General features: G+C 33.4%; 1 protein-coding gene across 2 annotated transcripts in view; it reads left to right on the top strand.

The window, feature by feature from the left end:
* The window catches only part of LOC143239556 (lachesin-like), a 134995-nt gene that overhangs the window by 59413 nt on the left and 49823 nt on the right, over nucleotides 1-25759 (top strand). For both annotated transcript variants that reach the window (XM_076480740.1, XM_076480741.1), the window contains exon 2: nucleotides 17850-17962. In XM_076480740.1, the coding sequence (XP_076336855.1) occupies nucleotides 17850-17962 (113 nt within the window). The remainder of the gene's footprint in view (nucleotides 1-17849; nucleotides 17963-25759) is intronic.

Here is a 25759-nt window from a genome sequence, read left to right as displayed (position 1 = left end):
CATTATGGTGATGTAATACGGAGGAATTGTACAAATTCTATCCATCATTCTAAACACACCGTATTTCTATATTTATAGTTATAGAATTGTTTCATAGTATCGTTTATTTCTTTTTGAATTTCGTTCAAAACAATACAAGAGCTATCTGTGCTAGCCGTCCCTAATTTAACAGTACAAGACAAGAGGGAAGGCAGTTAGTCATCACTATCCACCACCAACTCTTGGGCTACTCTTTTTACCGACGAATAATTGGACTGACGTCCCTACGGCTGAGAGTGCAGAAGTGTTTGGTGTGATAGGGATTGGAGGCCGCGACCCTCAGATTACGACTCGCGTGTCTTTACCGCTTGGTCATGCCAAGCCTCCTAGTGCAACCTTTAATTTAGAAATAAAGAAGGTTGCAATGTCTATTAACATATGAGAATGATAACTGGAAAAGAGCGCACCATATTTTGAGCATATTTCACGTAATCTTAATTCCCAAGGGCCTGGTGGCTAAAACGCTCGACTTCATAAGTTCTAGGTTCCGGATTCGAATCCTCTCATCAATTTTACTCGTCCTTTCAGCCGTGGAAGCATTATAATGTGACGGTAAAACAGTATTTTGATAAAAGAGTACCACAAAAGTTGGCGGTGGGTGGTGTCGTCTAACTGCCTTCCCTCTAGTTTAGCATTTCAAAAGTAGGAGAGGCTCAGATCGCTTTCGTGTAGCTTTGCGCGAAATTCAGTAAACAAACAAACTTAATTTCCTACATTATACTCTTCGGTCCCTTAAGTCTTTTTTTTGTTCAGGTAATACTTGTTTACACGTATAATAACAGAATCTTCGAATTGGTATCTTTCTATCTGGTACTTTGCTGACTTGTTCGTGAACACAAATTTTGGAAGTGAATCACTTCTCACATTACCCATTTGTTAGTTCTATAATGTTCAACTGTTTCACACTGGTGATTCACTTATAGTTTACAAGTTTAACGTTGCTCACCTTTACCTTTTTTACGTAATGCCTCAAACTTGGACACTTTTTTCAGTAATATTGAGCTTTAGTTATTCCGCATTTGAATTCGCTGCTCGTGGACTATATGTTTTTAGTAAACCGATAAGAAAATCCCAAGAAACTAACGTGTGTGTATTTATATATATATATATATATATGTAGTCCATTTACTGAAGATTGGCGTCAGATCCCCAGAAAAATAATCAGTTAAAAGCAAATTTTTACAATAATACTCACAAAAGTAAAAATGTAAAATCAAAAGTATTCGCCTCCCAAGTAGCTTGATGGTACATTTGGAGCTTATAACGCTAAAAATCTAGTTTTGACGTGTAAACTGTCGTGTAGCAAAAAGGCAAAGAAGATCAGCTACCTAGAGTATTAATATAGAGTTACTCAAACTAAAGACATCTTTAGGCTTATGCTTTATCCAATCAAGCAAGAACTTGGAGCATTATAATGTAACAGTCAATCCCACTATTTGTTGGTAAAAGAGTAGCCCAAGAATTATCGGTAGGTGGTGATGATTAGATGCCTTTCTTCTAATAAACCTTAGAGTTTTTGAACTTCGTGCAAAGCTACTCGAGGGCTATCTTCGCTAAATTAGGGAAGGATAGCGAAGATAGCTCTCGAGTAGCTTTGCACGAAATTTAAAAACAAACCAAAGCAACAACGATATGTTTATTATTATTATTACTGAAAGTACAGTCAAACATCGATATAAGGCGCTAGTTGGGGTCCAAAAAATTCGACCGCTTTGTATCTGATTGCGCCTTATACCGATTTGATTATATATTTTTTGACCCTCGAGGTGAGCGATAATGCAAAATTTACGCGTTTTGTAGTGAAATAAAGAAAAACAAACAAAACTATTTACACCAATTATATAGCATTTTTTATTTATTTTTACTTATTAAACTCAATTTTAAGACTGAAATTAAATGTAAAAAGCAGAATTCTAAAGAAATTTATCGAATTCATTACTTTGATGGGGGCTGATATTCTAAAAGTAGTTCCGTCAGAGCAATCATGTGATCGTTTTTACGATTAGACGCTGATTAAAATTAGTTCAATTTTAAAAGTTAATACATATAGTAATTAATTTTCATAATTTATTTACTAATTATTAAAATCTAAGTACAAACTCAAGTCAAATAATTACCAGATAAAAAAATGCCATGGCAAAGTTTAAAATACAAATTCAGTACTGAAACAAAAACGGATTTTTCAAAAAATTTAATAACAATAAAATATAGTAAGCACATAAAACAAGTTGAAATGCACAAATTTATAGTTACTCAGTAGTCTTCTTTCTTTCAAAAGCCTCCAAAAGTGTCTGTTGTCTTCCTCCTTGGTTCCGCATCCTCTTCGCAGTTCTCATTAGGTCCTGGATCTGTAGTATCTTGCAAATTCCTAGATTGTGGTGTTCTGCCCAATATAGAAGTTGTTCTGTGTACTGTACTGCCTGAGTTGAGGTGATGCAATTCCTGAGTTCTTCTGGAATGGGGTCATCTTCTTCTTCTTCATCTGGAGTGGTAAAATCTGTGGGTGCTGCCGTTGGGTTCTCTATTGCTTTCTGGATCTCTTCATCTGTGAGGGGTGGCTGGGTAACTGGTGCTACTTCGTCAATCTCGGCCCACTGCTTCACAAGGGTTGTCAAGGGGAGTCCATCCTGGTAGTCTACAAACTTCCTTTCTGCCTCTGCTACTTCTTCTGCTGTAAATCCATGGAAAATGTCATCTTTTTCTTCTATTGGTTCTGGTTGTGGTTCTGGTGCTGCTTCTTTGAGTCCTTTATTCCAACAATTGATGATGGTGCTCTGGCTTATCTTGTTCCATGCTATGCTGCTCATGTAGATGGCGTCCTTGATGGTCATCTTCTTCAAGAACTCTGGTACGTTGCTGATATCATCGACTATGGCCTTGACCAGTTGAGCTCTGTATTCTCTCTTGAAGCTGGCGATGATCCCTTGGTCAAGTGGTTGAATCTTGCTGGTGGTGTTTTTGGGTAAGTAGAGTACGGTAATCTTTCCATCTCTGCTGGTGAGGTTCTCTGCCGGCGGGTGTGCTGGGCAATTATCCAATAGTAGTACGGCCTTCTCTTCTTTCTTCTGTGTTCTGAGGTGCTTCCTGACCGCTGGGACGAATTCCTGATGAAACCATTCTTCAAAGATTGTTGCTGTCATCCATGCGTTTTTGCTGCTGTTGTAGTCAAGTGGTAGTGTCTTCATGTTGAGGTGATGGAAACATCTTGGTTGTCGAAACTTGCCAATGAGTAGTGGTCGAATCTTGTGGGTGCCGCTCCAGTTACAGGTGAAAAGTAAAGTTGCTCTGTCTTTGACTTGCTTGTATCCTGATGTCTGGGTCTCTGTCCAAAGTGCGAATGTCCTATCTGGCATAGCCTTGTAGTAAAGTGCTGTCTCATCACAATTGTAGATCTGGTTCAGTTTCAAGTTATTCTCCTTGATGTAATCCTGTAGTTGAGGGATGAATTTCACTGCTGCTGCTATATCTGCCGACTTTGCCTCTCCACAAATCTTGATCTGGTTGATGCCGTGCCGCTCCTTGAATCTCTGTAGCCATCCATGGGTGGGCTGCCAATCTTCTTTCTGGTATAGTTGCTGGTAGTTCTTCTCTGCCTTTGCAAGGACCATGGGTCCTGAGATGGGAATGCTGTCTGCTCGAAGTCTCACAAACCAATCATAAACTTCCATGTCCACTGCTGGGTCTGCTGCTGTCTTGGCTTTCTTCCTCTGTAGTCCTGTCATTCTGTCTACCTGGTTGCAGAATTCTCTCAGTTGATCTTCATTCTTCAGCCAACCTCGAAGTGTAGACTCTGGAACTCCTATTTCTTTCATAATCTTGGTCCTTGCTTCCCCGTTCCGAATTCGCTGCACAATATGTATCTTCTCTTGTACTGTGTAAGCATTCCTTTTGGTGCCTCTCTTCTCCATGGGTATAAATACGCTGTATGTTGAAAAAATATGAAACTCGCAGTCTGTCGCCACCGGATGGTCACTATCCCATCCACTCACGACAAAATTGATTCGGTCGACGAAATTCTGCCTACAAGCTGGTGTTACAAGACCTTTCAGTTATTCGGCGATATTAGAATAAAAGGGAATAGCTGACGTCACAGATTTCCAAGAAACTATTTCGTCTGAAAGCTTCTGGGGAGCGAGCTGTTTCTTAGAAATTTATATGGTTTCAACATTGACGCTATCGTTTGCAGCACTTCATGCCACTGTCACTGGTGTATGAGTGTATATGACTCATCCTTCGTCATCCATCGGTCGATCAAGGATGACTTGTGGTTTTAATGAAAATAAAGTTTTGATACTTCTTGCCTACGCACTGAGAGCTATCCTATGACTGGCAGATTATGTACTTTACTGCAGTTGACAGCGCCAGAATTATTACATGCAGGCCGGGGTTTGATCACAATATGCGGCGTGAAAACCATACAAAAATATTGAAGTGGATTTGGTTTTTGATTTTTGATCACATTAACCGGCTGATTACATTAAGCAGTGGTAATATTAAGCGGCGGCCTCTGTAGAAACCCCAAAAAATTTGGGGTTTAAGACCCCATCGCGCCCAACTGATTATCGCTCTTTATCGATGCGTTTTATATCGATGTTTACCTGTATTCTGATTCTGAACAAAAATATTTGCCTGATGATCTTAAGCCAGATTAAAAATGTAAAAAAAACCTAAACTATCCAAGCAACAGAAACGCTGACAAAAGCATGAAAATTTAATTAGCATTAATTGCCCTAATGAGACCTGGTATTAATCAAAACTCGTATCTGTTTGTTAAAATCGAAAAAGGGTTTCGCTTATCTTCCAATCCTAGAATTTTCAGTCAGGCCTAATCCAATCATATGATCCGCTCGAGCAATTAAAGGGCAACATTACTGCCACAGTTATGATCAGACTGCAGGAAATATGCTCATAGTCACAGAAACAAATACTATCTCTGGCTGCGACTCATAGGTTCGTCTGCGAATAGTATTTCATGCCGCTATCTGTTACAATATTAGCATTTAGATGTCATTTTTTCAATCGGATATAACTGTATTGCGTTAGTTCTGAAAAAATATATATATTCATAATTTCCTATTAAAATTTCATTATTCTCCATTTTCATAAATTATACACTGTTACATTATCAATGCATGACTACTAAATAGGTAACATAAGCCTCCTGAGCTGTAATACAATCCATGCAGTACACTATAGGTAACGTTTTGTTTTTGGAACATTAACGTGTTTATCACGTTATTAAAATTATACGATGTTTCTTCGATACATCTAACCAATTTAATTGACTTTACTGAGATATTATATATAAACGCTGATGTTTTATATCTCTATATGGATTTATTTTTAATCAGAAAACACTTGATTTGAACATTGTCGTTTCGAAGTTATTTAATTTTCCATTTCTCTTATTATGTCAAACTAATCTCATCTCTCACAGCTTATGTCTACAAAAAAAAAATATATCTAAGATTATAGGCGTTCAAATATACTGAGAAGAGAAACTTGAACCACCAATTAGAAGACAATTTGATAAAATTTTCTCTCATACTGTTCATTTCCTAATTGAAATAACTCGGCGTGAAATTCTGTCAAGAATAATGAAGGTTTACGTATATTTACACAATGTGCATTTTAGTTGTCGTATGGTATTCGCTCTTTTTATATAACATGTGGTGAGTGAAAAAGGTCGGTAAAGACTATATTAGTAATGATATAAAAACGTGTGATTGCAAGGAGTCTTTTGTTAAAATGACGAGACATCTGTGGAGATAAATTACAAAACATTTATTTTTTACTTTTAAGCCGAAATTATGAGGAAAGTTTGGAGATAAAAGCTCAGACACTTATTTATTTCTCTCATGCAAAAACATAGCGCTGCTAAAAATAAATCCCTGCCCTTGTTTTCTTCGACGAAACAAAGAACTGAGTACATTGTAGTGATATCTCTCCCTTTTCAAAACAGCTTTGTAAGAGCATCCGGCTTATGATTGCAAAGCATGCTGTGAAGTCTCCTTTTGAGTGAACTATTTAACTCCTGAGCATACGTCACGCACCTCAACGCACCATCTCGTTTCGTGAAATTGATTCATTTTATTCGTGTAAAATTCAGTAAAAAAAAATGTTATACACGATAATGTAACTCATATGTTATCCTTAAAGGCGCATGGAATGAAACACTGTGTTCCAGTTTCGAAATCTGGAAGAAACCGTATGGAGCTAAACTTTCAGCTGTATTTGTAGGTTGTTTTTTTTGGTGGGGTGGGGTGAAGAAACATCAAAGAGTTCTAAAAGAAAATATATAACTTTTAATTTTATAGACAATAATAAAATATAGTATGTTTATTGCTTCTAATAGATAGATAGATAGATAGATAGAGTAGCAGAAAAAGTGAATGGATTAATAGAAAGACCTTTGAATTCACTGCGTTAGTACCTTTAGCGGTTTTAATAGCTACATGGTTACTTTCAATATCAATAACAAAATGAGAAATCGCTTTGATGTCAGATAGGATATATAATCATTAATATGTCATTAATCATGTATATCTATTCAAAGTCCGTACACGGAGGATCAAAACTTTAAATGCTAGCATTTCCCGGGTTAGGCCCAAGTGACACAGGGTAATGATGACAAGTAGGCAGCTCGCCAGTTTTCTTTTATTTTTATATTGTCTAAGAACCAAGTTGCGGCCTGGAAAGCTAGGAAACACGGAATTATATTAAATAAAGTATCTCACAGTGTGCGATTTTGCATAAAAGAAAGTAACTCAAGCATCAAACATCGAGTAAATTGTCTGGTTATGCTTAAAAGTATTTGAATATATCAATTTAGGTTAATTTGCTTTTAACTTAAATTAACATGAATAAGATAGACAAATGATTCTGTAGTATGGTTTGTTGCTGGTTGTAGATTACAAGCATATAAGTAAATGGAATATTTAGGTTTAAGTAATCTAAGTTAATGGAAGAGAACTGAGGTGACATATTTCAATATTGTTAAGTGTAAGATCATGCGTTATGTCATTAACAAAAAAAAAACATTCCATGTCAACATTTTTAGACAGCTCGTAGTTATACTAAATCACCCAGAGAAACTTTTAGAAATAAAGTACACATTTTGCATTATTACTTGGTGTCAGTTCAAAACATTCGGCTACCCACTGGCACAGCGGTTTGTCTCCAGATTTACGACACTAAAAATCAGGTTTCGATACCCCTCATGCGCAGAACACAGATAACCCATTGTGTAGCTTTGTGCCTAATTTTAAACAAACAATCAAAGCATTTAATATTGCAAAAAATGTTTTTTTAAATGGTCGAAATAAGATATCTTATTACGTTTCTTTACAAGTCAATTAAATCAACACAATATTTTAATTCCACCCCCTTAGAATTATCTCTTACATTTTGTATATATTTCATATATAGTAACTACTGTGGTGTAATATTCTTAGATGTTTGCAATTTCTGATTTTGTTGCTTTCCAAAATTTCTTTCAAAATCACTTAATATTCTTTATATACAATGTTTATCATAGTAAAAAATATTAAAAGTTTTCCTATTACTATTGTTGTTTCAAGCAACAGTTCAAGAAGTGGTCTATTACAGTTGTATTCCATGTTTTCCTCACACTCCTTATAATGTTTATTTTTGAAAAATGCAAAATTAGTTTTAATTATAAGGAACGATTTTTACCTTATTTTCTAATTACAAGGAACGTCTGGTTTGGTTTGAATTTCGGGCAAAGCTACATGAGGACTATCTGAGTTGTCCGTCCCTAGTTTAGCACTGTAAGACTAGAGGGAAGGCAGCTAGTCATCACCACCCATCGCCAAATCTTAGGCTACTCTTTTACCAAGGAATAGTAAAATTAACCGTCACGTTATAACGTCCACACGGCTGAATGGGCGAGCATCTTTGGTGTGACGGGGATTCGAACTCCGGCCCTAGAATTATGAGTCGAGTCCTTATAATGACTTAATTTCATTCACACCTACTTACCTCGTTCATACATACAGACGTCTATTGCCCTGATATCTCAACGATAATTCTGAGATCGAACAATGTAAAAAAAATCGGGTTTCGATAACCCTTGATGAACAGGACATTGTGTAGATTTGCGCTTAAAAACAAGCGGTTTTTATTTAACGTAGTATACATTGCATCCTGGTGGCTTGTCCACAGATTACGGAGAGTTCACCTTGGAAGGTAATCCTTTCTGTCATTGGAAATGTCAACATGATATTACATCAATCTTTTTCAAATAATTTTAACATGTTTAACATGTATTATCCTCTGATAACTAGCAAGTACAATCCTCTAAATATTAATCCGATTAATTTGTTTACATACGATTAAGCAAATCCCTTTTATATGGGATGTATTTATCAACAAGTAAAATCGATTGCCAACTGGAAAAATCTTCTATAGATTAATCTGGCTGTGAAGAAATGTGCTCAAATTAGATAAATATATCCTTTAAAGCATTCTTTTTAAAAGACTCGTCCCTCTATTATAAGAACCTTTTTGAAGTCCTCACGAAGGTGGATTAGCCAGTGGTTTTTTTTTACACCACATCATCACAGACAATTTTCAAGAGCTTCGATGAATCTATGATGAAAAACACTCACCTTTGTGAGCACACTATAATCTCAGAATTCTTCATGCAAAACTATGTTGTTTACTTCGATTTTGGAAAATTTTGAATCAATTAAAACATAACTAGTCATAATTAAAAAAAATACATAATGAGTTAAAGCAAAAATATTTGATGGACAATTATTAGTGAGAAATGTTGGTAACATCAAAAAGTCTGACTTTCCTAACCCTAAAACTGTCATCAATGATGCGCCCCCTTCTTTAGCTTAGTGTTAACTTGAGGGCTTAAAACGCTAGAAATATAGGTTCGATCTTTGCAGTAGGCATAATTGGCGTTCCTATATGCTTGTCATCAAACGTACAACAACAACAATAATACAGTCAGTAATTAGTGTTTATAAGATACTATGGAAAGACTGCATATGTTACTCAAATACTAGTCATGGGTATTGCTGTAGAAAATCACATCAACGTGACATTTTACATTCGGACCCCCAAGAAACACATTTCCAAGTACAATTACTTAGAAATTTCAGCTGCACTGTTTCATTGTTATCAATTATCAATAAGATATACCTTTTAGATGCAAAATAATTTCAAAACAAAGTTATGGATTAGTAGAAAGCTCTCTAGTTTTTAATGAGGTTTAATCCAGACAACGCTTTGGTTAAAAATTGTCCTTCAGTTTGGTTACGGATTGCTACTGCGAAAAGAAACAAATCAAGGAATATTAGTAACACCTCTCCTGTACGTAAAATACTAGCACAATACCGAAAATAACATAATTTTATTTTATAAATCCCGGTGCTTATGGAATCACATTAATGTACAAGATTGAGGAATTGCAGTGAAAATAAATTCTTTTAGCTAGAATTAACCATGACGAGATAAAACCTTACAAAGCAAAATTAATTTGCTGAGACAAGAAACAAAACAAAAAAGGATTCTGGTATCAAATCGATAACCTAAAGCAAATAACAAGATGTCGTTAAGTTCTCAACGTTATTTTTGTGATAATATTATTTTAGCCAAACAAATACAGCTTCAAAAAGATTCTCGGCCTTCGTCCAAAAGAACGTGATTTCCACATGTTACATGGCCTTAAGGGGTGGTGTGAAAAATACTGCTATATTCCTTTCTTTCTACAATTTCATGTCTTGCTCGACCGACCTGTTTCCTCGAAGATACTAGTCTTTTTTTTTTATTCTTTTCATAAACATACAAGTTGCAACACCCGTCAACTGACGGAGAATGTGTAAACTTAATTAAAATTGTCAGTTTAATATGGATCATATATTTTACTGTAATATGTTGAATGTGAACGTTATCTTAAAATTTTAAAATTATAACAAAACTTCTTCGTGTATAACATTTGTAGTTTCTGAGGTGAATCTACCCTTGAATACACTGAATCTCTTAAACAATCCAGCAACTTTCAGTTTGTTTCCATCTACCAACGAATAAAGATTTTGAGGTGATCCTACTCTTCAACATCCTACATCTCTTTGATAAAATCATGGTTGTTTGACAAACAATCTTGGAACTTTCATCCTTGAAACTTGAAACTATTTACAATATTTGGCATTGTCTAAAGCATCAGCCTGCAAATATTGTTTGAGGACTAAATATGTCGAGAGCAATTTACCATCAGACTTTACAAAATAGAAATAGAAACGAAGTTTGATTTTGAACCTTTTAGGACATTTGCCACAGATCATAGTGTTTACATATGCATTTTGATTGAGATTATTTCGGGAGGCTCAGAAGGGTTGGAATACAAAGAAACATACATTTCATCTTTATATCTATATATACAGTTGGTTTGTTTTAAATCTTGCGCAAAGCTACACGAGAGCTATCTGCGCTAGCCGCCCCTAATTTTGTAGTGTAAGACTATAGGAAAAGCAAATAGTCATCACCACCCACCGCCAACTCTTGGGCTACTCTTTTACCAACGAATAGTGGGATTGACCATCACATTATAACGCCCCCACGGAAATGGCGAGTATGTTTGGTATGACAGGGATTCGAACCCACGACCTCAGATTAAGTCGAGTGAATTAACCACCTGACCATACCGGCCCTATATATATATATATATATATATATATATGTGCATATTTTTAAAAGTAACACGAAACGAACTATTCTCAGGAATTTGTAAACCTTGATTACTTGTTTTTCAAATTTGTTATTTAATTGAGCTTTTGTTCTTCTTAAATACAAAGCTATACTTTACGCACTGCGGTATCGAATCCCAATTTTTGGCATCATAAGCTCTCAAACTTACCGTTAAGCCACCACTGGATGGATAATATAATTAAAAATAAACGTGATTTAAGCTTCGAACTTTTGTGAAAAATAGTATCCTTAAAGCGTATTTAAAAATTTCATCCCGGCATGACCAGATGGTTAAGGTACTTGACTCGTAATCTGAAGGTCGAGGGTTCGAATCCCCGTCACACCAAATATGCTACCCCTTTCAGCCGTGGGAGCGTTATAATGTTACTGTCAATCCCACTATTCATTGGTAAAAGAGTAGCTCAAGAGCTTGCGGTGGATGGTGATGACTAGTTGCCTTCCCTGCTAAATCAGGGATGACTAGCGCAGATAGCCCTCGAGTGGCTTTGCGCAAAATTCGAAACAAACCAAACCTTAAATATACGTTTCACGTAATCTGAAATATTTGACGCAACGATTTCGGGTGTTATCTTTTGTACTGGATTACATAGGATCTCGGCTCGAATTGAACTGTAAAATTGAAAAATAAAATGCATCTATTCATTCTGACATGTAATACTTTAAACAAATTTATAAACTAATAAAATTAGTGTTGCTAAAAGAAAAGCACTGAGAGGTTTCTGATTGTTTCATTTTATAAACCCCAATTGTTTTATTCCACTTATTTTAAACTTATGATTTATTTTATATACACCACAAACTTTAATATGTAAAAAAGTGCAGTCAACTGTTTTTTGAGAGGTGGGTGAAAAACAACATGGCAGATACTGAATTTCAAAATACCAGACTAGCCATAGTTTGTTACTAGCAATCAATCTTCCAAGTAATCAAAACCGTTCCTAGCAGCAGGCTAAATATTACGCCAATATATCACCGATACTGATTTTTTTTAATCCACGATAACTGAGTTGTTTTCGGGTAAAAAAAAATTATACTTTGTAAATATGACATGAGACAAATCATTTTTAAAAAAGTTCGTATACTTCGACTGATGTACTTATGAAGATATAATAGCATTGTTTCAATAAATCAATACAAAACTCAATGAATATAAAAAGATCTTCGAAAATCGAATACATAGAGGCACTCATTCTTTAACAGAAGGATCAGTTTTAAATGGCACAGCGGCATATCTGGGAACTTACAACGCTATAATCGGAGTTTCGATACCCCCGGTGAGCAGAGCACAGATAGCCCACTGTGTTGCTTTGTGCTTAATTTCAAAGAAACAATATAATTCCGTCGTAAAACACTTTTTTAGGTTTTCTTAGTCGAAAAAAACACCTTTCGCAGTTCGGGAATATCGAAGTTCTCTAAGAGTGATATTCAAATCGTATTCTTCGGTCAAATAACAGTCGCTTTAGAGTAAGTTGTGAGTGTTGTTGATTAGATGTCTTTCTTTTAGTCTATCAATTCAAAATTAGAGGCAATAAAGCAAATTTAACGTTTTTATAGCTTTGCGCGAAAATTCTATGATAAACAAACCCTCTTGAAATGTATGATAAAAAGCATGAAAGAACACAGACTTATATTCTGCTATGATAAAAATTCGTAGTAAAATTACATCAAGGAATGTCTCAGACAATTCAAGTATTAAATGACTTCACATCAGAAACAAAGTTTGTATTTTATTGGAGTAACAATTGCTAAGATTTGAACGTTTTTGTAAGCGTGATTATAATCAGTTACATCTGTTTTAAGGCAATAGTATTAAGTTTATTTAATATGATCAACTGACTGTTCTTGTGCAAATATTTAATAACAGTAATAGCTTTTTAACTTTCGTTCTTGTTTTTAGCTTTGAACAATAGTGTTGAACATTAGAGTCGTCTCCTTATTATTTTTTACTTTAATCTCGGATGTTTTCGAGAATAACAATGTATATTAGCATTTCGACAATATCATGTCTGTCATATTTGTTGCTGACGAAGCATTTCACTCAGTATCAGAGCTCATCAGACTGGTTGGACACAGTTCCTTTAGATCGTTCAAATTTGTATAAACAGCATACCACCGATACAAATGAAATAATCTATTTTGTATATTTTGAAAACAGAGTTTACACACACAAAATTGTTTTCGATGTATCATTCAGGCATCACCTAAATATAACGATTCTTAAAACACGATAACGTCATAAACCTGCGTAATAAGAAAGATGTTCCTCCTAGACGAAGTGGCAAGCAACAATTACTTGTACAAGCGTTTAACAATATAAAATGAAATTCACAAAAACGCGTTCAATATACGATTCAACTTTTGTTTGTCATTAGGTACAAAACTACGCTGTTCTCTGCCTACCACAGCTATCTAAACTCAGTTTCTATCAATATAAATCCGCAAGCATACCGTTGTGCCACTAGGTGGCGGGCTCAACCGCTCTACTTTGTTTTGTTTGAAGAAATCATTGTTATCATTGATTGGTGTTATTTGTTTTTGTTCTTTGATCCAATTACATATATTAGTAAATCGGTTTAAAATCAAACTTGCAATGTTGCAGCCAGTCTTGTTTTTTTAGTGATTTAGACATCAAATTGTAAGTAAATACGATTCGTAAAACAAGTATGTTTTATAAGTTTCTTTTTAGTTTAGAAGAAATGCTTTATTGCGACTGCTAAGCCTGGTACGATTTTTTATCTTGTCGTCAGTGATAAGCTTATATTTTGCATTCTTTCTCCTTTGCTTTTGTGTCTCATCTCTTTATGTAGGTCTACATATAATTTATTTGACGTACATAGCTGCGCTGTTTATACATTTCCCTTCAAAACTATCGTGTACGCTTTGGAAAGGTTTTTCCTCTTTCAATAAGCTTGTGTTCAACAGTGAGCTAGCTACCTTCTAGAAAGGAAAGATGAACACAGTGAAATAAAAAAAGAAGGACTAGCTATAAAACGCGCGTCTGATTGATGATAGTTTTAATCCTTAAGGCCTCCCCTCCACCCCTCCACCCCAGAGAAAAAAAACATTCCCTTCAAACTTACATATGGCAACTTAATACAAATGAAACATGATTGTTCAGGCGGAAGTGGTTAAAGGAAATAACTTTTTTTTTGTTAACAGAAAGTTTTAAACTGTTATGAAATATATTAGACGTCAGTGTTGTTTTTTGATGAAACTGATAAACTGTGATAGGTATCTATATAAAACATATCTGAATATCTTAAGCGTAAAGAGGTTTACGAACTCTTTTAAAGATTTCATTTATCCCTAAAACGTTGATGTTTATAGTCAAAGACAACTGAAGTCAACGGTGAATCTTAGTGAGATAAATATATCTGCTCAAAATTACATTTTATATAATCGACCATATTACATTTCGAATAACGGTTTTTTCATTGTTTTCAACCATGCCATTTGGAATGAAGTTATCAATTAATATGCCTTAGATATCCATATCACGAGAATATCCCCAGAAATACGAAATGACTCTTCACTAAATCAGTTCCCCGCAGGCCCAGTGGCACGCTTGAGATCCAATAAGACTAAATCTTGGAGTTCGACCTCGTGGTGGTCACATGCGCATTGCTTTCCATTAAAGGGCCCAGCATGGCCAGGTGGTTAAGGCATTCGACTCGTAATTCGAGGGTCGTCCCGCAGGTTCGAATCCCCGTCACACCAAACATGCTCGCCTCTCAGCCGTAGGGGCGTTATAATGTGACGGTCAATCCCACTATTCTTTGGTAAAAGAGTAGCCCAAGAGTTGGCGGTGGGTGGTGATGACTAGCTGCCTTCCCTCTAGTCTTACACTGCTAAATTAGGGACGGCTAGCACAGATAGCCTCGAGTAGCTTTATGCGAAATTCAAAAACAAACAAACAAAACAAACTATTATTCAAGACATAAATGAATATTTCATTTAATTATAGATAAGGAATAATCGTATTACCATCAAATGTTTAGCCTAACTATATGGAATACGGTAAGTAAAGTTAAAACATAAAGTCTTAATTATCTTTTCTCTCCGTGTTATGGAACTTCATGTTTACATTGTATCTGATAATCGTCTTTAGATTATTTTAGTTTTTTATTTGCACAGATTAAAACTTAAAATGTTGTAAAAGGAAAACAAATACATTATTTCTAACTGCTTTCTTTGTTTTACTTGGGGAACTATATGCAACTTACTCTTTAAATCCTTTAATAAGTTATATTAGTTAACAAGTGGTGTTATAACGTATATAATTTATCTTTATGTACTTGTTATCGTTTTTTGGTAACAGTCGCTGTCTTGGTTATTGGCTTACAATAACGCTAATTAGTTTCTTTTCCATTACTATATTCCAGCGATTTCTTTTCTAAGTTTCAACTACTATTGTGGGATGTCTTAAAAAGAGCTGTATAAGGGACCGAGGTTCGATCCTTTATTTTCTGGTCAGAAAAACTGATGTATTATCCATTTGACTTTGGTCTTCCCTATTAAGGCTTGAACAGAATGGTTTCTAGGAAAATATCAAGGTTATCCTAACTTTCAAACTAAATCAACTAAATATACCCACAAAAACTACACACCCTAACACCTAGAAATAACAAAAACAGCCTTTCTAACCAGACGACTTAAGCTCGAATCTTGACCCCTGCTAGTACATATAATCCTTTTCAGAACTCTCTTAAAGACAAGGGTAGATCAGCAACCAAAGCTTAATTTACTATAATTAATTAATAATCATAAATTATCGTATATTTACTTATTTAGTACATTAATGAAATTAAAATCCTTTCAAGTAATTATAAATATGACCAAATGTCCTTTGCTATCTTATTCTCGATTCATTTTATTCCTCAGAAATTTAAATTAAAAAAATACAACTAAAAGGAGGAACATCATTAATGGAGTAACAATGGTAACTTTATATCCATGGTAACTCAAATATTCAGTCGTATCTTATTTAGTTAATTGAGATGCCTCTTGGTTTCAGATATATTTGACTATCCTGTATAAATATAAAGGAATATGTCGTGAGTATTTATAATCCAAAATGCAAAAGATAGTTGTGATGTCTTTTTCTTTAAAGGTAGCGCAGATAGCCCTCGTGTAGCTTTGCGCGAAATTCAAAAACAAACAAACAAGAGAAAAACAAGACGTGATACAAAATACATTAACATGATAACATTTTCAAATCATTTTTCATATGTAGACGAATGGCACGTAACTTCAGTTGCTGGAGTGAATTCTAACTATATTGTCATTTGGTTGTCCTAGCTAAACATTGATTTCCTTTAACATTTGGTACTGTTAAGTGTTTTTCGATAAAATGGTTCCATTCACTTGTTTTCAATACTTTCTGGAGTTAACAAACATGCGTGATCTTGGAGAACAAATAATACACGAAATCACTAAGCAGGTCCTACTTGACTTGTAGCTATAGAAACTTCAAACACAATAAGGAAATACATTATGTATGCTGGTACCATGTTTATTCAATAGCTCGTTGCGTTGCTTTAATATGAGAAGAAAAAAAACAATCAGTGACAAATCTTTTATTCTTACTCTAATTGAATGGGAATTGAAACTAAAACGATTTGTGAAAAGATTCGGTTGTATTTCACGAAAAGACAGTTCTGTAGGCTCACATTAAACCAGAGAAGATCAATAGAAGGTAGGTTAAAGAACAAAAGAAACTCCAAATCCTGCAGATGAATATTTAGAAGAAAAAATGTTGAGTGAGTTCCTAGTTTAGTCTTTTAAACATTTCTTTAAATGATGTACTTTTGTGAAAATTATAAACACTTCGAAACACTGCGTATACACGAGTTCCCAATGAACTCGAGCGGAAGACAGATTATGAGCGATGTTTCAGCTTCGTCTTTATTATGGTCTCCTGTATTAACCAACTGACTACTTCATTGACACGAAAAGGTTCCAGTGACTCCCTTCAACTGTGCTTGTTTTATATACATCTGGAAATTCAATAAGGATAACTGTTCTTCATAGCTCTACTATTTTTCTATGAAAGTTTCAGTTCTTGTCAATCACATTGTTGAATAGATGTCCTACCCAAAAGTACCCAAAAGACGTCACTCACAATAAGTAATACAAAATACTCGTTACTCGACCATTTCACTAGCACTCTAGATGGACTAAACTATGACCTCTGTATCAATTTCGAAGCAAGATTATCCATTGCACAAATCGTTCTTTCCAAAATGATTTTTTTAAAATTGTCAAATCATACGTGAAAATGAAGCTTTTAATCCGTATTTGTATTGGACTGCTAGCAAACACAATTGCATTTCTAGATCACAGATAACTGTAACAATTTCTATTTCTGTTTTCTTCTGTAAATCAATGAACTGGTTTTACTGTATAGTTATTATTTTAAAATTAATGCATCTCGTCATAAGATATATAAAATGACGAGTCATTCGGGACCATCTCATATGTACAAACGTACAATTAAATTTATTTTATAATAATAATTTGTGAGTGCTATTAATTCTCTAGATTAAAAAAAGAGCTTTCCACTATGTTATTCTATTATCACTTTTATTTACACTGTTTAAAATTTATTAATGTGTGTGTCTTTACAAAATATTTCAATTTATGTTACTATTTTAAATATTAAATCGTTTCACTGCTTTTTAAAGAACATAGTTTCTCAAATACAGTTTAACAGTGTTCACGTTCAAATTAACATTGTTTTAAAGTTGATTTGAGTATTGTCTTAAAATCAATATAGATAATGTAAACGTTAATATGAATAGTTTCTAAAGTTATTATTACAGCGTATTAAAGTTTAAAAAAATATCATAGTTAACATGATTAGTGTTAATACGAACAGTTTTAAAGTCAATAGGAATAGTGTTTTAAGGTTAGTATGAACAGTTTTAAAGTTAATATGAACAATCGTAATATAAACAATGTTAAAGTTAGTATATATAGCGTCTTAAAGATAGTATGAACAGTGTTATAAGTAATATTAATAGTGTTAAAATTAATATAAACATCTTCTTAAAGTTAACTTCTTCCTTCAGGGCAGTGCAATGAGATCATGCCGAGATTTGCGGAAGTTATTCCAAATGTGACAGTTCCGGCTGGACGAGACGTGGAGTTTCCTTGCATCGTGGAAAATCTGGGAAATTACAGAGTAAGTTGAACTAAATGGATCTGAATGTAAAAGAGATAAGTTATACGGGCGTAATTTACAAAAAAAGAGACATATCTTTCTTCCTTTTTCGTTAAAGAAGAACTATCTCTCTCACATTTTGACATTAATAGTATATTTTTAGATTGCAGATTTTTACTTAACAGCTCTAATAGTCCTAACAAAAGTATAAACTATGTTTTTAAACAACAAACCAGACATGTAACTCTTCCAATGTCTTCACCGATATAAGTTTTTCGAAACAAACAACTCACGCGCCCCAGTCCGAAAAAAAACTACTAAATTAAACTGTAAAATTCTTTATTGTAATTTAAATAAACAAAAGATTATAACTAAAATAAATACAATATAAAATAAATGTTTTTATCAAACTATAACTAGAATAAATAAAATATAAAGTAAATATATTTCTCAAACTATAACTAGAATAAATACAATATAAAATAAATGTATTTATAATATTATAACTAAAATAAATGCAATATAAAATAAATGTATTTATAATATTATAACTAAAATAAATACAATATAAAATAAATGTATTTATAATATTATAACTAAAATAAATACAATATAAAATAAATATATTTATCAAACTGTAACTAAAATAAATACAATACAAAATAAATGTACTTATAAAAGTATAACTAGAATAAATACAATATAAAATAAAAGTATTTATCAAAGCATAACTAGAATAAATTCAATACAATATAAATGTATTTATCAAACTATAACTAGAATAAATACAATATAAAATAAATGTACTTATAAAAGTATAACTAGAATAAATACAATATAAAATAAATGTATTTATCAAAGTATAACTAGAATAAATACAATACAAAATAAATGTACTTATAAAAGTATAACTAGAATAAATACAATATAAAATAAATGTATTTATCAAAGTATAACTAGAATAAATACAATATAAAATAAATGTACTTATAAAAGTATAACTAGAATAAATACAATATAAAATAAATGTATTTATCAAAGTATAACTAGAATAAATACAATACAAAATAAATGTATTTGTCAAACTATAACTTGAATAAATGTATCAAACTATAACTAGAATAAACATAACATAAAAAATGTATTTATCAAACTACAATTAGAATGAATACAACATAAAATAAAATGTATTTTTAAACTACAACTAGAATCAAGTAAATGTATTATCATTCTGATCTCGTTAACCTCTGAGTGAACTATTCACCCAACTGAGAAGCAGTTATAGAGCATGTATCAATCATTTTCTGTCCACCACTTCTTTGAAAAAAACAATAACGTCTAACTTTCACTCTTTTCACTCCATACGTTGGGAATCATTTAACTTTATACCATATATGAGAGGCGTAATGTTGTCAATACTTGAATTACTCTAATCGAATAATGAAATTTTGAAAACCCCAACATGGCCAGATCATTAGGGAGCTAAACTCCTGATATGAGGACCGCGGGTTCAAATTCCCGTCACACCAAACACACTCGCCTTTTCAGCTGTGGGGTCGTTATAAATTTCAGTCAATCCCACTATTCGTTAGTAAATGTTTGTGGTGGGTGGTAGTGACTAGCTGTCTTCCTCCTAGTCTTATGCTGCTAAATTAGGAACGGCGAGTTTAGATAGCTCTCATGTAGCTTTGTGCGAAATTACAATCGATTTTGAAAGGTTTTCATTGAGCAAAATATCTTGTCGGCTACCGATATGACGGATAGTGTGTGTGTGTTGGAAGTGTTATTATTAAACACTATTCTAGTCATTAAAAGTCTCTAAGGGACCAGATAAAGGTTGTGGTGTCTAAAAATGTAACAGACTTAGCACTAATTCTTTATCACAAGTATAATTAGAATCATTCTTCGTCAGCTACTGTTAGGCGTACAGATACTCAGAAATCAAAAACTTTCTTTCGTCATTATGGGAACTTAGTGATAAAGAACCTTCATTTAGATTGAATTTTTAGATGAATCAGAATTTCTGTAGCTAACACTTACCTTTACAACACATACTGTTGAAAGCAAAATATTCACAACGTTTCGGACTGCGACGCCTGGTGATTGTAAACTGAAATGATTTCATTATTCTTCATAGTTTACTGTGTGTGAAGAAAAATCGTTTTTGCTTAACTTCATTACCTTTCAAATAACGGAGATTTCTATCTTTAAGACCCTATTTTATACGTGGTCGTGGCAGTGAATACACAACATATCGAGTTCGATATCTACGACTAAAATCACATGCTTCTAAATTGGATTTTATAATTTCAATATTGTGGAAAAAAGAAATCATTGTATATTTCATGTGCTTCAACATCAAGTGTACTAATGTATTTTATTGAAGAATAGAAGAGAAATACTTGAGGCGTGAAAATATTTTTTTTTATAAGTTATCAAAGTTATCATTCACTTAACCTTTCAAGATCACCAATCAGTCAATAACAACTGGTTAGAATTATTATACACTTACAGAACTAAGCTGAATCTGACATCCCAAATATAGACCTGTACAGTATGTTGGTCAATATGTAATCTAACTCTTTCTTTCTTTACTATTTTTCTCGATGTCCTTAATTATTCACAAGAAAACTTTAATAGTAGTTACTGCGTATGCTAACGAGATCAGATTATTTGAATAATATTCTATTATTATTATAGCAAACCTGAAAAATATTATGAGGCTGGGCATAAGTTCCTTGTAGTACTAACCGTGATGTCCACTGCTCCATGGTAGTGTATTCAAGCATGATTTTCTTTCTGCACTTTATATATGGTAACAGAGAATCAAATATAACTACGTCTCATCATCTTATGTAAAAGTGTTAAATACAATTTTAGACATATTTTTCTGGGAAGCTGTTGAACATAGTTATTGTTGTTTGTGCAAAGTTTACAAACTAATGAGTTTTGTTCCATTTTCACCCATGTGTTTCGTATTTTGTGGGAGATAGTTGTGTTATGTATCCTTGGAAAAAGTCGAAACGTCGATTTCTGACAAACGTTTCTGTTTACAGCTTGTTATTGTAATATAACTAATTATGCTTTCTAATCTCCGAGATGTACCAAAAATCCTTCATTAAGAGACAGCAATGGTTCTACAGTAAACACTATTTTTCCATCAAGTTATCTATAACTCTTGTGATCTTCAGACCTTCAATAAATTTTTAAAGTAAAATAATAATAATCGTTTTACATCAATGTGTTTTTTTCATCTACTACTTTATAACTATTGTAATTTTAATATCGTCGATAAACTGTTCAAATAAATTAATAATAATCGTTTTACAACAAACAATGTTAATTTTATTCAGTATTTATAACTGTTGTAATCTTAATGCCGTCAATAAATTGTTAAAATAAAGTAATAATAATCGTTTTACAACAAACAATGTTTCTTTCATCCAGTATTTTATAACTGTTGTAATCTTAATACCGTCAACAAATTGTTAAAATAAAATGAAAATAATCGTATTAAAGCAATCGATGTTTCTTTCATCTGCTGCGTTATCACTGTTTTGATCTTACCATCTTCAATAAACAGTTAAAACATTGTAGAAATATCATATGTTCATGTTGATGTTTATCAAAACTTCGAACATGTTAACCTTTAACGATGAATGATTCAGTTAATACGTCCGATTCACCATACAGTTTTATGAATAATGCATGAGCTTTATGTTAAGATATTAAATATTTTTTTACTTCACGTTGCATTGCATCAAAGTCCCACAGCTTGAATGTATTTTATTTTAGCTCGTATGAAAGTAAAAATACCATTTTTGTATTCCTAGAACAATAAGTAAAAGAAATTAAAATGTAAATATGTATGTGTGGTTGTGTATATATACACTTTTACGCCAAATAAAATAAGTATATATTTAAAATAGATTAGTATTTTTCAGTTTATATATACGTATATGAAACCCCCTCAGTAGTGCAGCTGCATGAAATTACGTTTCGATACACGTGGTAGGCAGAGTACGGTTTTGTTTGGATAGCTACGTTTTTAACCAGAAATAAACAAACGTACATACATGCATGTAATTACTCACATATGTTTGAGTAATTGATACATAAGTTTGCTTGTCATTATATGCAGTGGAAAGACTTATTGTGAAAAATGCACACAAACGCTCTCCTATTAACATATATTGAATGATGTCATATTCTAAAGCTGCGAATGTATTCAATTAAAGTATGCAGGTGCAAAACGTGTAATAAAATAGAAGTTTATATATCCCATACCCGCATAAGCCTATTACACAGTGCTTATCAATCTGCCTGTATGAAAAGTGGCATATGATAAGGAATTGCATTATGTTTTATTTCACATTCCTCTTAACAAGGATTTCGAATCCAAAGTGTATAAAAAGGACATTCATTACTATTTTGTTTGTTTACCATAAACCATTGCCCAGAAAATCTTTCGACAATGCCAGGACTCATTAGTTGAGCTAAATGTATATCTTAAAACTGTTTGTATCAAGTACGAGATATTTAACACATTGGTATTAAATAAAATTTAATTGTAGTCGTGATGCAGTTCTCTGGATTATATTACGTCGTTTGAAAGTTCTAGAGAGGTTTCGAGGAAGTACACATGTTTCCATAAATTCTACGATCTGTACTTCAATTCTTAAAAGCACTTGAGAAAATGAGGGCTCTGTTTAAACTATATTATTATTGCGCCTACACGTGTTGTTGGATTTCAATAAAGAATCACAATTGAATTGTTTAATAAGCCGTGTAGAATGATTCATTATATGAATATTTGATTCACTATATGAAGAGAATTTCAATTATATATTTTCTGAGGCGTCTTTTATAAGAATCTGAAGAGTGAGCTAAAAATGGGGGATTAAACACAGGATATAGATTTATCATGTTTATATGGACTAAATTATTATTTTTTAAATACTATTACAAAGCATTTTGTTATGCATTCGTGTGTATCTTTTTATATATTTTATATCACTTACTGAACAAATTACGTTATTTGATTCTACACCCTATGGTTCGGGTATTATAGTTATTGATGTAATTTATGATCTCGGTAAAACTTTTGAAATATGAAACGATACACGAATCAATTTCATGTAAATTATCTATCAAACTGCTGTATGATATATTTATTATTTAATATATGATATATAAATAACAAGTTCCTTTTCAGGCCGATTCGATACAGGGAATTTCAATTCTTGTTTCAGTTAAAATTAATTCATAACTAGTGAACAAAGTATGGCGAAAATCAGATCAGAAAAACGTAAAACTGTTCTTCTGTCCATCAGTAGTACTTACTATAGAAAGTAAGATATCCGTATTTTATTATAAAGGATCTGAGTTTTGTTGTTGTTGTTTTTCCAAGTACAAACTTTTAGCTCATAGCTCCATCTCTTGACTGATTTCAGATCTAATTACATCCGCGGCTATTGAAGATTCCCTTACGTTCTTCGTGATGTGGCAGCTCATAGAAAAGCTCTGAGACTGGTTACATTGTTCTTGCTTTTCTTAAATACAAACATTTGGCTCATAGCTCTTTCATCTCTTGACCGATTTGATATGTAATTATAATTTTGATCTCAGTAGGTCAAACCCTTTCGACTAAAGAATTTGACCACGCCCAAGGTCTGATACATTAAATTTTTCTAATCCTGCCTGAAAGAATTTTAATTTGAGGGTAAGCTTTTAGAGACAATGATGATTAATAAAATCGAATCCGGTATTTTCGCACCCCATACTATATAACTAATAAAAAAAAAAAAAAATGTATCATAGCTTAATTTAAGCTAACCTGCCTAAAATAATTTCTAGTTCCACGGTTATTGGGGATTTCCTCTGGTTATTCCAAAGCTTCGTGTCTCATAAGCTGTCTTTTCCACAAAACAACAGTTTTAATAATATGTCTTTCCTTACCGCCATATGCAAATGTCCGGTATAGCCACGTGGTTAAGGCACTCGACTTGTAATCCGAGGGTCGCAGGTTCGAATCCCTCTCGCACTAAACATGTTCGCCCTTTCAGCCGTGGGGGCGTTATGATGTGACGGTCAATCTCACTATTCGTTAGTAAAAGAGTAGCCCAAGAGTTGGCGGTGAGTGGTGATGAGTAGCTGCTTTCCCTCTAGTCTTACACTCCTAAATTAGGGACGGCTAGAGCAGATAGCCCTCGTGTAGCTTTGCGGGAAATTCAAAACAAACCGAACCGTAGGAAAATGCAACGTCTGATTATGGCTAACAGTAAAATTCAGTTCAGAATTATCATTCATCAAAACAAAAGCTTTCACTAGGTTCAGCAACCAAATATTATCTATTTATTATAATAAAAAAGTTTAAAGTATTACTTTATATAGTGGTTTTACAGAACACTACGAATGTGTGCCAACTGACAGGGCCACGTGCACCCCCATGTGTATGGTGACCTGTGACCCATTTACGCCAAAAAAAAACACGCTTTGTACTCTGGGTACATAAGTGAGAAGAATCAAAATAATGGTAAAATTTGGTCTGACTAAAGTTGGTGGTAGGTAGTACTGACTAGCTACCTCCCTTCTAATCTATCACTTGAAAAATTACTGGCAGGTGGCGCAGGTAACTCTCTGTAGCTTTGCGCAAAATCCATTAAAACAAACAAATAAGTGTCAAACATTATTATACAGTTATTCATGGTAAACGTTTCTCGCAACACTCACCACCAATTCTTGGGCTATTGTTTTCTGGCCAGATAATGGGATTTGGCTGTCACAATTACAGCGCACACATGATTCAAAAAAGCCTTATACGCGTTTTCGTGGTAACGGGACGAAAACCATGAATCATCAAATTTACAGAGTTCTTTCCAAGTAGATCAACTACACCTTTTTAAGTGTTTGAGCCTCTACTCTTTCGATTTTTAATTCTACGATTTCTCCTTGTGACGGTTGTTTCTTAAGCCTTGATCAATGTCCTTGGACTTTCTAAATAAATTTCACATATAGGTCCATTTGCTGAAGTGTATCGATCATGCACAGTGTACCTAAGATTTGTGGACAGTCTGCCAACCGTGTTAGAGTGAACCACTGTATTTGACTGATATCCGAGCAGCTGTCAAAATTTGCAGCGGTGCTTTTAATCATAAAAAAAAACATTATGCTTGAGAAAAAAAGTTTATTTTGACCAGAAATGGTAGTTCATTAATCATCTTTCATGACAACAAATTCCATTCAGTTTTCTAGTGTCTAGCGTCCTAAAGCTAATACGTTTCACACGCTACCATTATACATTTACCCATAATAACTTATTTTTAAAACGGAGCAATGAAAAACAATTTCATAATTTGTTATGTCAGGATTCTATAAATCAGTTTGATTTTTTTACAAGAATCGTGAGTGCATAAAATGTAATCTATTATTTCGGACGCTTTGATTTTACGTCTTTATCAGATTAGAATCATCGTTTAAACTCACGTTCGCTCGAGTGTATGCTAAATCTATATCTGTTTGAAACAGAAATTAAAGCTTTAAACTAGTCATGATTCGTTACAATTTTTTTTTTCTAGTGAGCTTTATAAACTACAAAGAAAAGTCTACCAACTTCAAATTAAATTAAATCTGTCTTTCGCTGAAACAAAAAAAAAACTCCAAATTTTCTATTTTCACCAAATATATCAGTGAGTGATGAAGGAAACAAAGTTTGATATTACTTTGAAGGCCCGGCATGGCCAAGCGCGTAAGGCGTGCGACTCGTAATCCGAGGGTCGCGGGTTCGTGCCCGCGTCGCGCTAAACATGCTCGCCCTCC

This window comes from Tachypleus tridentatus, chromosome 13, assembly GCF_004210375.1.
Source record: "Tachypleus tridentatus isolate NWPU-2018 chromosome 13, ASM421037v1, whole genome shotgun sequence".
In the NCBI taxonomy this organism is placed as follows: domain Eukaryota; kingdom Metazoa; phylum Arthropoda; class Merostomata; order Xiphosura; family Limulidae; genus Tachypleus; species Tachypleus tridentatus.
The sequence above is the reverse complement of the archived record's forward strand: the minus strand, read 5'-3'. Positions and strand labels throughout refer to the sequence as shown.